Below are 14,425 nucleotides of genomic sequence, written 5' to 3' on the forward strand. Positions count from 1 at the left end.
TTTACCTGTCAGAAATCCATGCTGACTCTCTTCTTCATCTGGAATTTGTTCATAGTCAGTCTGTCCCTGATTTTAGATGCCATTAACTTCTGGGTTTGCCACATTTATTGCCCGTCATTATTTACTCTGAAAAGGTCTTCCAACAAGGTGATGGTGAACTTCCTTGATATTACCACTTATGTTGAAAAGTTTTTATTGATCTACAAGCCAAACAAAAACTAATCCAAAATAAAAGTGGGAACTTTAACCACATGTGGTTTCTGTCAGGCTGAGGCGATGTTGGGAGCCTGTGTCTGACTAGGAGTCTGAGTTGGTTTGAGCTTTTGCTTGCTCAGAGTGCCTTATCACTCACTTGCTCCACATTCACTGCATGGCACTATTCATCTGTCAGCCCACTGATTCTTCACACATATATTTCACAAATGGGTTTGGGGCTGAGTACTGTTCTATAAACATGAGAGATTAAGAAGCCTGCACATTTTACTCAGCTAAAACAATTACAGAGAATGGAAGCTTGACTTGTCTCAACCAGATCTACCTTTACTTGCCAGTTTAATGTTATTTTCTTGATACTGGGCTATCTGGTATGGCTGCATTTAATTCAATACAAATACTGCAAACTTTTAATTACTACGAAAATTATATATTTCTGCCAGGATTAGCATATTGGTATGAGCAATAATATTACTGTCGTCAGGAGAAACTGGCTTTGATTTTTAATAAGTATATGACATTGCAGTAATGGATGCCTGATCGGAGCCAATATTCACCATCACTCTCCCAACAAATCTTGAAATACTGCATAAAACATTGTTAAAGGGCAACTTTGAAATCATCACAAAAGTCAGCAAATAAGCACAGTTTTCAAAATTTATTTTCATATATACATATACAGGTTCATATAGCATCAAAAGCTGGACCTCAAAATGCAGCACACACATTCTGAAAACTTGTCACTGATTGCCCTTAAAATGACCAGCCTGATATTTTCCCAACTCTGCACAGAAGCCAACCCTACACCAGTTTCATTAAACATTTCATTTTTAATAAAAAGCAAAACTATGGAAATTTTCAATAAAACTATATCTTATACTGTACAAGTAAATCCACAAGTCTATCGATCAGTACAGCAGCTCTAAAACTCCTTTTCATCTTAAAACTCTTACCATATTGTGTAAAATCACCTGAGTTGAGATCAACATACACACAGTAAATTATTAGTCCTGAGAATAGACTCATTTAGTCTGTGAGTAGTTTAAGTTTGGTTCCCAGGATTTCATTGAACAATACTAGGTAGCAAACCACAGCTCACTCATTCCTGTATGTGGCACTTGATTCCTGGTCTCCATTTTCATGGATCGTTATCTGTCATAACTGTATCTTGTGTCAATCCTTCATGTTGAATTGCTGCTGTTGCCATGCCAATAGCTTCCTCCAACGTCTGCTGTTCCTCCAGCTAAAGAGACAAATATTGATAGGCGATTACCAAATCAGCTGGTGCGGTGAGGTCCTGAGTTTCAGGTGATTTTAACATTATACTGATAGTTCATGAACTTGTACAGCTCAGAAAGAAATTGAGAGAAGCGTAATGTCACTACAGTTGCAAATGTTCTCAGCCAGTTGGCCACCGATTCACTTACTGTGCACAAATGACAATAACTGCATTTAAAAAGTAATTCACAGGGGTTGAAGCACTGTGTCACTCTGTGAATACAACTGAGCAATTCACAAATGTTACATTCTTCATGAAAATTTACCCAAGCTAGATGATAGTATGGTTTTAAGTCATAAATATCTTATACTTCTCTTGCTTGCATATTGTACTGATAGATCACAAATCCACAGGATTGTTATGTGCTATACTTTGGCTATTCATGATTAGATCATTTTCTATTACTTAAGAAACTACAAGAAACCTTGCACCCTGTCATATTTATTACTGAAATTATTGGATTCAATGTCCTGCAATAACAGAAAGATTTAGACAGTTTAGGAGAAAGGTTCAAGAAATGGCTGATGAAATTCAACGTGAGCAAATACGAGGTCTTGCACTTTGGAAAAAAGAACACAGACATGGACTATTTTATAAACAGTGAGAAAATTCATAAAGCCAAAGTACAAAGGGATCTGGGAGTGCTAGTACACGATTCTCTAAAGGTTGACTTGCAGGTTGAGTCCGTGGTTAAGAAAGCAAATGTAATGTTGCCACTTATTTCAAGAGGGTTGGAATGTAAAAGCAGTGATGTGCTACTGAGACTTTATAAAGCTCTGGTTAGGCCCCATTTAGAATACTGTGTCCAGTTTTGGGCACATACCTCAGGAAGGACATACTGGCACTGGAGCGTGTACAACGGAGATTCACACGGATGATCCCTGGAATGGTAGGCCTAACATATGATGAACGTCTAAGGATCCTGGGATTGTATTCGTTAGAGCTTAGAAGGTTGAGGGGAGATCTAATAGAAACTTACAAGATAATGCATGGTTTAGAAAGGGTGGACGCTGAGAAATTGTTTCCGTCAGGCGGGGATACTAGGACTTGTGGGCACAGCCTTAGAATTAGAGGGGGTCAATTTCGAATGGAAAGGAGGAGACAGTTCTTCAGCCAGAGAGTAATGGACCTGTGGAATTCACTGCCATGGAGCGCAATGGAGGCCGGGACGTTAAATGTCTTCAAGGTAGAGATTGATAAATTCTTAATCTTGCAAGGACTGAAGGAATACGTGGAGAGTACGGGTAAGTGGCGTTGAAATGCCCATCAGCCATGATTGAATGGTGGAGTGGACTCGATGGGCCGAACGGCCTTACTTCCACTCCTATTTCTTATGGTCTTAACTTTGACACCTGTAAAAGATTGTGTGTAGCTTTACAAAAAAGAATCATATGCTCCGATCAACTTCATAAATCCATCAACAAAAATCATGATTCTCTTTTAAAAGCCGGTTACTGAAACCCCTTCCCTTTTGCCGTGAATATCATGCAGGAACCTCGTTTTACAGCAGTAGAAAGCAGAAATATTTCCTGCTGTGTTATTATTTCAGAGGGAATGTAAACCTTCCATTAATGTGATAATTATTGTTTTAGTTGAAGAATCAACCAGGGTGTCCAAATTTACTCTGTGGTGAGTAAATTCTGTGGTTATAAGCGATCAAAAGGTAACTCCCGAGGGACTACAACATAAATTCACTCGAGCTTTTTCTCCAATTAGCAATGGATTATAATTGAGGTCACTCAAAGCTGTGACGAAGCTGCTCCTTTAACAAGGTTATGTTGTCCTTGATTTGTTTTCAGAGAGGTCGCAAAAGACACAGACTCCGAAAAGTCTAAGTTGAAAGGTTTTAGGGCCAGTTTGATTATAGCTAACTGATACCACCTCAGGCAACAGGCTTTTAAGTTTTTGAAAAAAAAACACCTTTACAATGAAAGGGGAGTGGCCAGTTCTCCCAGCTCAGCTTTTCTCTAGTTTGATTTAGTTTTTATCAGTAGAGTTATGAAGCTATTGAACCTAAGAGATGCAGGTCTATGCTGACCCTCTTTCTCTCTGTCTGACTTCTCTCCTGTAAGACCCTGTGTTTGATTTTACCTTTTATGTCAAGGGGTATTTATGGGGTTTGTTGCAAGTATTTGGAACAGTATCATTAAGTTGGTATAGGCTGTTGGGTTTTTGGATAGGTTAAGTTATTCGGTATTCTGTTCTCATTTGTTTGTGTTTCATTCAGTAATCTTGTAAATAAATTCAGTTTTGTTTAAAACTAAGTGGTTTGACCAGCTGATTCTCCCCTGGAATACTAACTTTACACTCGCTTAAAACAACTAGCAAAGTTAGGGTCTGGGCTACCTTCTTGAAACGTTTTGAGGGGTTTGGGCTAGTCCATATCAAACAGTAAGGGACTTCTACAGCTAATGGTTATCCCATGTAATGCAGTTTTCATGGTATTAAGGAACATATTAATCCCATTGGGTGGTTCCTTCAAATAAATGTGGAGACAGATACCAAGGAGGATTGCAAAACATTCCTATTTACTGTGGTTGGAATTAGTAATTTGGTTTATGATCAAACAAGCTACTGCTCAGATATTTCCATTTTCTTTGTTTCAATATAGTAATTTATCAGCTGCCATTATCACAACCAGCTACTGTAAATTTATTTTTAAATACAGATTGGGGAATATTTAAAAAACAGTTAAAAGCAAACTCAATTATCAAAGGTAAACTTTCATATTCCAATCTTTACAGATGTACCAGATTGGCAGTCCTGATGTAATTAGGTGTTCACTACAAGTTAAAGTTTTGTATTATTTTAGCTTGCTAACCCAAAAATGTAAAAGAAAGTAACGGGATAAACTTGACTGAATGCTGTAACATTTTTCATCTTACCAAGGTGAAGCACTTTGCAATTAATCATTGGACATAAATTCCCAGATTTATCAGGATTTCCACATTTAATGGGAACTGCATTTATCAGTAAAGTCATGATCAAACTTTCATTTCAAAACTAAAGTGCTAATAACTATGGTTCCCGATTATGGCTGTTAGAAACCCCCTCCATCTCCTCCATTGCGTGCACTACAATAGATCTGGACAATAATGACAGAAATATTGAGAAGCTGTGGAAACAGTAGCATAGAGAAAAGAGCAGTGAAGGAAATAATGACAATGGAAGAGATAATATGACAACATCAACAGAAGAATCTCAATCCTAGTTAATGGAAACAGACACAAGGAAAGAAAAGCAGAGAAAAGAAAAATAATAAATAAAATTGTTAAAAACAAATTCAAACCGCTTCATCCAATTTACTTTTTCTGGACAAACTTATCTGCTATATTTCCTCAATGAATCTTTCTGTTTATATACAGAATGAACATATATTAAATATTCTATTTGCTTCTTTTTATTTTGCTTGGGATAGTCTGATTAGCAAAAATGCAAATACATCAGCACAAAAAGTTTAACAGTATGTGAAGTATTACTGCAAAAATCAATTTTGTTAATCGATAACCATAATTCTAGGATCAAATAATATTTGGATTCAGCTCATCGTCCACATACTACTGTTCAAGTTAGCGAGTATTAAGTCTCTTTGGAACTGTGACTTTTTAAGCTGTTACTTTGGAACAATATGCAACAGCTGCAAGTAGGCAATGATGCCAAAGTGGCAGGATATAGGGAGTTAGGTTGGTGGCCTGACTTTGGAGTGCACAACAGTAAAAGAAACAATAGCACCTCAAGGATGTGGTGTGACATTGCTTCATAGAAGCATAAACATAGAAGATCGAAACAGGAATAGGCTTTACGGCACCTCGCATCTGCTCTGCCATTCATTATAGACTATGGCTAATCATCAAGCTCAACACCTACATTCTGTCCTCCTCCCACATCCACTGATCCCTTTAGCCATAACAGCTAAATCTACTTCCTTCTTGAAAACACAATGTTTGGCCTCAACCACTCTCTGTGGTAGTGAATGCCACAGGCTCACTGCTCTCTGAGTGAAGAAAGTTCTCCTCATTCTCAGTCCTAAAAGGTTTGCCCTTTAACTTTAAACAGTGACCATCGGTTTTAGACTCCCACAACATCAGGAGCATTCTTCTGCGTCTAGTCCTGTTAGAATTTTGTAGCTTTCTATGAGAATGCCCCCCTCATTCTTATAAATGCCAGTAAATGCAATCCTAACCAAGTTAATTTCTCCTCATTGGTCAGTCCTGTTATCCCAGGAATCAAGCCAATAGTCACTAGCTTCCATATACCCTTAGGCTCTTTAACTTTGGTTTGAGTCGAAGAATGTAGATTTACTTTGCCACCTTGGTGAAAGGAAGAAACAAATGCAACTCCAGAGTCAAGTATTGATCCTGCATAGTATGACATAGCTTTGGCTTGGAGTATATCTCCAGTGCATTGACAACCAGACTGCTTAAGAATTTCCTGCTAAGAACATCAGAAATAAATCTACTTCAATTGAATTGTGTCGGCGTCATTAAGGTTTTCCATATGGGAGTACAGCTTTGTGCATGACAGAGTCAGATTTGCAAAAGGTAGAATTGCTCAGGTGGCAACGAAGCAATTCATCTGAGATCAGATGTCGAAGCATATTGTAACCTAAAAGCACTTAGCAGAAAGCATGTCCTAATCTAATCAATTACTATTAGTCAAGTCCCAATTTAAATGACTAGATTATTGTATTAGAGCATCTGTGAACATTCATTCTCTCTTTTCTCCATCAATTTGCACAACACCGCTTGTTCACTAAATAGTAAGAGACTCATTGTCACAGGAAACCAATGACACAAAGCTCTGAATGAGATGACCCTCAAATATCTGGTTTACTGCCACTAATACCTTAAATAGAGTCCAAACCTTAATCCAAGGCATTCAGTACAGTAACAAACGCAATAGATGAGAAAGATGTCATAATGTTTTCTTAAAACATTCTCACATGCCACCATTCCTCAGCAGCAGTTATCAACTTTTCTTCCATGATTTAAGGTAAACTGAAAAATTTCTCACATAGCATCTTAATAGTGCCACAAATTATATTTGTGGAATAGCTTGATTCATTCTGCCCCTCAAATCATATTAACATTGCAGAATATGGTGGTCCCAGTCTTGCTATGAATAACCACGGAGATGAATAATGTTAAATTAAGGTTTATTTGTTTTGTGGTTCAAATTATCTTGGGCATTAAGGAAGAATCCTTTCTTCAAGTTGTGAGAAACTAGATTAAGCAGATTATAAATCCTGCTGATTCAAATATACTCTTTATTCATCCTGATCAGGAGATTACAGGAAATACTATGGCATACTAATCATATAGTGGATTCATTGGATTTAGATGAACGGAATGACTTTCAATTATTTCAGGGTTTATTATCTCTGTTGTTTTTCAAAAGAGTATTGCAGCTTTAAATGTAGAAACACTGCTCAGTTTAACACATCATCACACTTACCCACCTGTACTGCTATCTGTGTACCATTAGCAGTTGCTACTAATGCAACTTGTTGATGATGCTGTACCACCTCAGCTGCATGTAGAGCTGCTAATGCAGAGTCCCCAGTTACCATCCCATCCGATGTCACTATAGCAACCTGGCAAAATAAAGTTCACGAATGATGATTAAGTAAAGCTCGTTATAAGTATAAACCTTAACAATCCTTTTGTTTTATTCCATTCTGGAGTTGTGAATTCAGAATTTAAAAACACATTATAAACACACTGGACAAACGAAAGGTAAGCTTTTGGCTATTGAAGTTTGATTTTTTGAAGAGTTCCAGACATGAACATTTCCATGAAGATTGTCAATGCTACTTCACAGGAGATGAATTTGAGCAGTGTCATGACAGCATACTGCAGTCCACAAAAAATATCATGCCTAACTTTTTTGCCCTTAAAGATAAAATGATTAGCAGGATGAACAATTGCAATACATACTTTCAGCATCTTTAATTATATCCTCCATCTCAATTAATGATGCTGCAAGTTGTGACACACCTGTTGTGCTTCTGTACCATCTGCTGTGACCATGGTAACTGTATGAGCTCCCGGCGATCCTGTCAGGTCACCTTCATGTGTGGGTACAGCGATTGTAGTACCATCCTGAGTTACCATGGTGATAGCTGTTCCCAGGGCCTGCAAGTCTTCATGCGATAGACTAACCTGCATTCAACAAAATGTTGAAATGATTACTGCTGAATAATAATAAACATTTCAAACTTAGAAAAATGTTTGCATATGGTTTGGATCTCCTTACTTCAGAAAGGATGTACTGGTACAGGAAGGGGTACGGAGGAGTTTCACCAGGTTAATCCAGGAGTTGCCAAGGTTGGCTTATGAGCACAGATTGAGTAGAATGGGACTATACACATTGGAATTTAGAAGAATGAGGGAGATTCTTATAGAAACATATAAAATTATGAAGGGAAGATAGAAGCAGGGAGGTTGTTTCCAGTGGTGGGTGAAACTAGAACTAGGGGGCATAGCCTCAAAATAAGGGGGAGCAGATTTTCGACAGAGTTGAGGAGGAGCCTCTTCTCCCAAAGTGTTGTGAATCCCATGCCCTGTGAAGCAATTGAGGCTACCTCATTGAATGCTTTCAAGGCATAGATAGACTTTTGAACAGTAAAGGAATTAAAAGTTATGGCGAGAGGGTGGCTAAGTGGATCTGAGTCCACAAAAAGATCAGCCATGATCTTATTGAATGGCAGAGTAGGCTCAAAGGGCCAGATGGCCTACTCCTGTTCCTATTTCTGATATTCTTATATGGGGTCGACCAAGAATGGTTAATCAATGGGTATTTTATTATCAAATTGTTAACTGGCGTGGGAGGATAAAGAATTTAACTTTAATGGCACAACACAACATTCTATTTCTCACCCACCCCTGTAATAGTTTAGGGATTCATCAGCCACTATTTCAGTTATGATATTATAACTCTGACTCACCAGGTACAGCTTTGCTATTAATAGTATTGAGCATCTTTGAGGAAAAAAAGACTTGAAGGATTTGCATTTATACAACAACTTGTACACACCACCGGATATCTCCAAGTATTTCACAGGTGATGAGGTACTTTTACAGCATTGTAGTGTATGAAATATAGCAGCTGATCTATACATACCTAGCTTCCACCCAACAACGACCAGATAATCTGTTTTTGCGATATAGGTTGAGTTATGAATATGTTGTCATGGGATCTATTCTAACCATTTGAGACAGCCTAACATTTCAACATAAAGACAGCACTTCTGGCAGAATTGTATCCATCCGCCTTGCACTGTAGTGCCAGCTTGATTTTGTTTCAATGTCCTGAAGTAGGACGGAAACCAAAATCTTCTAAATCAGAGGGGAGTGGTTGGTTGAGTGATTAACAACATATTTTTAAAAGAATAAACAACTGTATTTTCTCCCTATCTTAGTGGGCGAAGAGTGTTACTGAGCTATGCATTCTGTAATAAGTTGTTTAACTTAATTAGAAAACCTACTGGGGACAAAATTGGCCTCAGTCTGTTGGATGGAGGACCAACATATTTGCTGGATTTCCTGTTCTTTATTATTGATTAATGGCACTCACTGAAACAAGTTTAGTGGTATCAAAGAGAACTCAGATTTGGTTATACTGCCCTCTATGACCAAATAGCCTGTCAAAGCTCACCGTTGAGACTCCTAGATGATGATGAATGGTTACTTGAGCAAGATAGTAAAAGATATGCAGCACCAGTGGAAACAATCTCCACCACCTTGGTGAAACCACAAGGAAAAGAGGGGGAGAAATTCTGTAAAAGTCTTTAAAAGATTGCTTATGTTCTTGCAGTCACATTTCAGACAGAATCTAATCGCAATGAATTGATATTAGAGGTGAGGGAATAAATGACCACACAATTCAAACACCCAAATCTTCATCATACCTGCTGAGTACCATCCTGTGATATAAGGGCTACCTGAGATCCAAGCCCATCTTGGGTTACCATGGTAACCTGGGTAGGAATTCCACCGTCACCTTCAACCCCTGAAAGGTACGTGATGCGAGGCCTTTTCAATGTAGGTTCAATAACTGTTGCTATGAAGTAGTCAAATATATGGGATTAAAAAGATTGAGTTCAACACAAATGAAAACAAAGCATGTCATGAGGACTCACATTCAGAAAATATAAAGCATGGTTAAAATTGTTAATTGTAAAATGACAATTTCATTGATCTTTTTCTCTAGATTCAGACACAGAACCTCAGATTTGTTTCTATTCACAACAATTAGATGGATTTTATGTGGTAACTTTCATTTGCATGATAATGTGGCAGGTACAGTGTGTAAAACAGAATATGTGGAATTATGCAGCATCCATAATATGTTCATGCACGGTTATTAAAACAGGAGGCAAATGGTCGAGAATCCTTTGTACAGCATTTAGCAAGGGCTCAGAATGGAATTTTGCTCTGTAATGAACAGATTGTGTAACATCATCTTTGCAGGGAGACTTATTGGTTCATTTGAAGCAGAATCCTGAGATCACTCACCATTTTAAAAGTACAATCACATGCAACAAACGCAAAAAAAACTGAGAAATTCTCTATCACATTAGTATTAATGAATCCTCTCTTCATCGAATCTTTGGGAACTGCTAATTCTGTTGCCACAACTTCTCTGAGTCATTGTCCCTTAATTTCTCTCCATGTACTGTCTTGTTTCACATAACTCACTTTACCACAATGGCTTTAATCTCTCTTGACGACTACATCTGTCACTTGATCTTTCACTCGCTTACTTTTCTGCGCTCTTTTGATCACTCCAATCTATGCTGTCCCTCAAACCCATGCCAAACACTAATGAGGCCACAGAGCACCATGATGTTCAGAATTTGCTTCCACAGGAGCTGAGGATTCTCCTGGAAAGGCAAGAAAATACAAAGTCTTCAAAAATCTTAAACCAATTCAAGAAAGAAAATCTGGGAAATCCCTCTTGAACTCCATCGGGTGATCAAAATGACATGAGTAGAGAGGAGTGACCATGATGTGACATTACCTACAAAAGGGGAATCACACAGCTACATTTTGAACTGATACAGAAAATCTGCCTTACTGCACAACCCAATAATTTAACCCAAAAATGAAAAAATCCCCCCACACAATGAAAAACCTAACATCTAGATTATTTTATATTTGCATAAATATGAACATTTATTTTTCCTATCATGTCCAGTTTGAACAAAGTGCCCACACTGATATGGCCTAGCTCCTTCGTTACTTTATTCTGAAATGTGGATGTTTTATCACCGACAAGACGTAGTACTTCTAACATTGAAAAATGCTATTAAAATACAGATTACAGAAGTCACAAGTAGCTACAAAACCTGTGGACATTTTTATTGTCCACAAGAACAAGGCTGAGATCCAATGAGTAATTTTCCAAGTGTTCAAAAAGTCCATCATTAAAGCAAATGCATTACTTCATCACTCTTGATGGGATGATTGCTCAAACAATAAAAGCATAATCAGAGAGCATTGGCTGCAGTTAAGAATCTCACCTTGCTGATGTTGTTGCTGTTCAAATAAAGCCTGCTCACTTTCTTCTGTTGCTTCCATGTCTCCATGCGCAGTGCGTTTGTGTGTAGCTAACGTGGAGGTCTGCCGATACGTCTTTCCACAATGGTTGCAGTTATATGGCTTGGAATGTGTGTGGACCACATGGTGTTTGTACAGGCTGGAGTACTCTGTGAAACGTTTCCCGCAGCCTGGTACTGTACAAACATAGGGCTTCTCTCCTGAGAGTAAAGTTTATCAGGCAAAATTTGAATTTTCCAACAAGAATCAAAACACAAGAGCCTTTATTTATAGTATTGTTAACAGTTGACATACTTTAACATATTTTATTTGGTGGTCACTGTAATGCATCAATTTGCTTATAAATCTCTCTAGCTCATTGAATTTGAAGTGGAATTCCCTCTCTAACAGTATTGAGTTAACTGACACAAAACAGACTGCAGTGGCTCAAGAAAGCAGCTCAACACCATCTTCTCAAAGGCAGCTAGGGGTGGGAAATAAATGGTGGTCCAGCCAGCAACACTCACATCCAATGAATCAATTTTTTTAAAAAAACAGCAGAATGGAGTCAATTTTGGCAAAGAAAATGCTTCATGTTTAATTCTAGTCTCTTATATACTAGACTCACATGCCTCCAGTCTAATTTTCTGACTTCCTGTCCTGGAGATCCCACATGTAGATGGGTTGTGCTGCCACAAGAGCTCAGAACTGAAATCTGAGCATTTCTGCCCTACTCAGCAAGAATTCCTGAACAACAGTCAGAAGCTGGTACAGTAGCTGATCCTCCTTACCATCTCTGACCAGCTACCAACTGCTAACCCAATTTGTACCTTAGCGGAGGCCAGCCAACTCAGTACATACGAAGAGTTGCTGAACCAGGGATCTTTTGGGCTGTAAAGCTTGATGCTCCAGCAGATAGGAACTTCAACTAAGTTCACCTTCTAATATTTAGTTAATGAAGATATTCCTGGCACAAACAAACTTCCTAAACAACTTGTGTCTAATTCTCAAGCAAATCAGGCTAGAGAGGGTGGTGGAGTCTTGAACGCACAGAATAGGAACAGAAATAGAGCATCTGGTCCCTGAGCCTGCTCAGTGACTCAACATGATTACGACTGATCTGACTGTGTTTTGAATTCCACATTCTCATCTCATCTGATAATCTTTGATTACCTTGCCTCACGCAACTTTCGATTAGCAGCGTTGTGACAATCTACAGTATTTTATCCAGATTGGAATGATAAGATATACTGATGCTCAAAGCACTTCATCTTCATTAAAATGTGATGATATTTTAAAATAGTGTTGCCAAAAAACATCAAATTTTATACAATATGTTCAAGTTTTTAATCAAACCAGCTACCCTCTACAGAGAGGTTCATGTTTAAGATTTAGTTTTAGTTAGAATAGAATAGATTCCCTACAGTGTGGAAACAGGCCATTCAACCCAAAATGTCCACACCAACCCTCCAAAGAATATCCCTCCCAGACCCATCCCCCCAGCCTATAACCCTGCATTTCCCATAACTAATGCATCTAACCTGCGCATCCCTTAACACTATGGGCAATTTAGCATGGCCAATTCACCTAACCTGCAGATCTTTGGACTGTGGGAGGAAACCAGAGCACCCGGAGGAAAAACCCCATGCAGACACTGGGAGAATGTGCAAACTCCACACCGACAGTCACCTGAGGCTGGAATCGAACCTGGGTCCCTGGTGCTGAGGCAGCATTGCTAACCACTGAGACACCATGCTGCCTCATGATTTAGTCATGATTATAACTGATTGTAATCAATGTGGGGCACTAGCATCAGATGACTGACTTTCTGAAGTTGATTAGGGAAACCCACTATATACAGTATAGTTACAGAACAAATGCTGCAAAACCTATCAAAGGTTCAATGAGCAAAGCTCAAGCAACATAATATCCTCATTATCATTTACTCCTTACCCCCTGCCCCCACCCTATCTTCTACGTATAAACCAACATTTTCCTAGCTACCATCAGTTCCGAGGAAGGGTCACTCAACCCAAAACATTAACTCTGATCTCTCTCCACAGATGCTGCCAGACCTGCTGAGTTTTTCCAGCAATTTCTGTTTTTGATTTACAGCATCCACAATTTTTTCTGAGTTTTGCCAGTAATCGTTTATGTTTCAGATCTCCAGCATCCACAGTTATTTGTTTTATATTAGGTGTGCAAAGTGTTTTAGAATCTGTTTCAAATTACTCAGCCTTTTCATTTGAAACAAGCATGGACGCAAACATACCACCAAAGCTGCCACAATGCAATTGCATTGTGCAGCATATACATGAGTTAACATGTTGGTATCCTGATGACATTTCTCTGTGTGTTGTTTGAACAGAGTTGTTGCTCCATTCAATAGCAAAGGAATTTCATACAAATATCCATGAAACCAATCATACCCTGTCACATATTGCAGTTTCACCTCATAACATCTAACAGTTTAACTAAGAACAATCTCATGGGAAATTTTCTCCCTCTTGGTTCAATTCAATTTGCTACATGCTCCAGCAGTGAGGTTGTACAAATCACTTTAGCTTTGTGTTCAACACTGCAACTCACCTGTGTGAATTCTCATGTGGTTCTTATAGTTAGTTGCACTGGCAAACCCTCGACCACAGCCTGGTTCACAGCAGATATATGGCCTTTCTCCTGTATGTGTTCTGATGTGAACTTTACGGATATTGGAAGTGGTAAAAGACCGACCACAGCCTTCAAATGGACACTTGAATGGTCGCTCACCTGTTCAAAAAGCAGACCCGTTGTTACTTAGGGGAAAAATATCTACCAGTATTCCTTAATTAAGTTACTGCCAAGTGTTCACATTAGCCACTTCAGTTATTTACTCAAGGCACCCTGACGGCTTAGTGAGGAATTGCATTGTATACTGTAGTATAGAATCATCCATGGTCCCATATTCAATTTCTGAATGACTTGATCTTCACTGCAATAATGAAGGGAGCATTGCGATAAGCCTCAAATGTGTCCAGAGGAGGAATGGAGACTATCAAGTAAGGTTTTCACTCTTGATCACTAGAGGGAATGATTACGCTTGGCTGTGATCTTCACTTGCTTCTATCATATTCACACAATGATCAATTCTCCAGATTCAAATATGAAAAATGACTGTTTGAAAATGCATATTAAAATTTACTGGAACCTGAATAACCATAATCTAGCATGAACTACATAGACAGGAGAGGGTAAAACTGAATTAAAAACACATGAAATGCATTTCCAATTATACTGAGTTCTTGTTAATCTCTTTACTTCTCCCTCACTTTTGATGGTTTGCATTGCCCTTAAAGGGCTTTTCATGTATAATCTTTAATTAGAAAGACGAGTGTTTTTCTAGTGGTGGTTAATA

General features: G+C 38.4%; 1 protein-coding gene across 1 annotated transcript in view; it reads right to left on the reverse strand.

Annotated features, from left to right (window-relative positions):
• Window positions 1–856: 856 nt before the first annotated feature.
• The window catches only part of LOC122563261 (zinc finger protein 76-like), a 74,484-nt gene continuing 60,915 nt past the window's right edge, over window positions 857–14,425 (reverse strand). Inside the window, exons 10-15 of the mRNA XM_043716902.2 lie at window positions 13,621–13,800; window positions 11,016–11,252; window positions 9,402–9,553; window positions 7,489–7,653; window positions 6,951–7,085; window positions 857–1,456 (exon numbers count right to left, since the gene is read on the reverse strand). Coding sequence (XP_043572837.1) covers window positions 1,352–1,456; window positions 6,951–7,085; window positions 7,489–7,653; window positions 9,402–9,553; window positions 11,016–11,252; window positions 13,621–13,800 — 974 coding nt within the window. The 3' untranslated portion in view covers window positions 857–1,351. The remainder of the gene's footprint in view (window positions 1,457–6,950; window positions 7,086–7,488; window positions 7,654–9,401; window positions 9,554–11,015; window positions 11,253–13,620; window positions 13,801–14,425) is intronic.

Source organism: Chiloscyllium plagiosum, unplaced genomic scaffold (assembly GCF_037043375.1).
Source record: "Chiloscyllium plagiosum isolate Xiang-an unplaced genomic scaffold, Cpla_swu_hap1 HiC_scaffold_26, whole genome shotgun sequence".
Lineage (NCBI taxonomy): Eukaryota > Metazoa > Chordata > Chondrichthyes > Orectolobiformes > Hemiscylliidae > Chiloscyllium > Chiloscyllium plagiosum.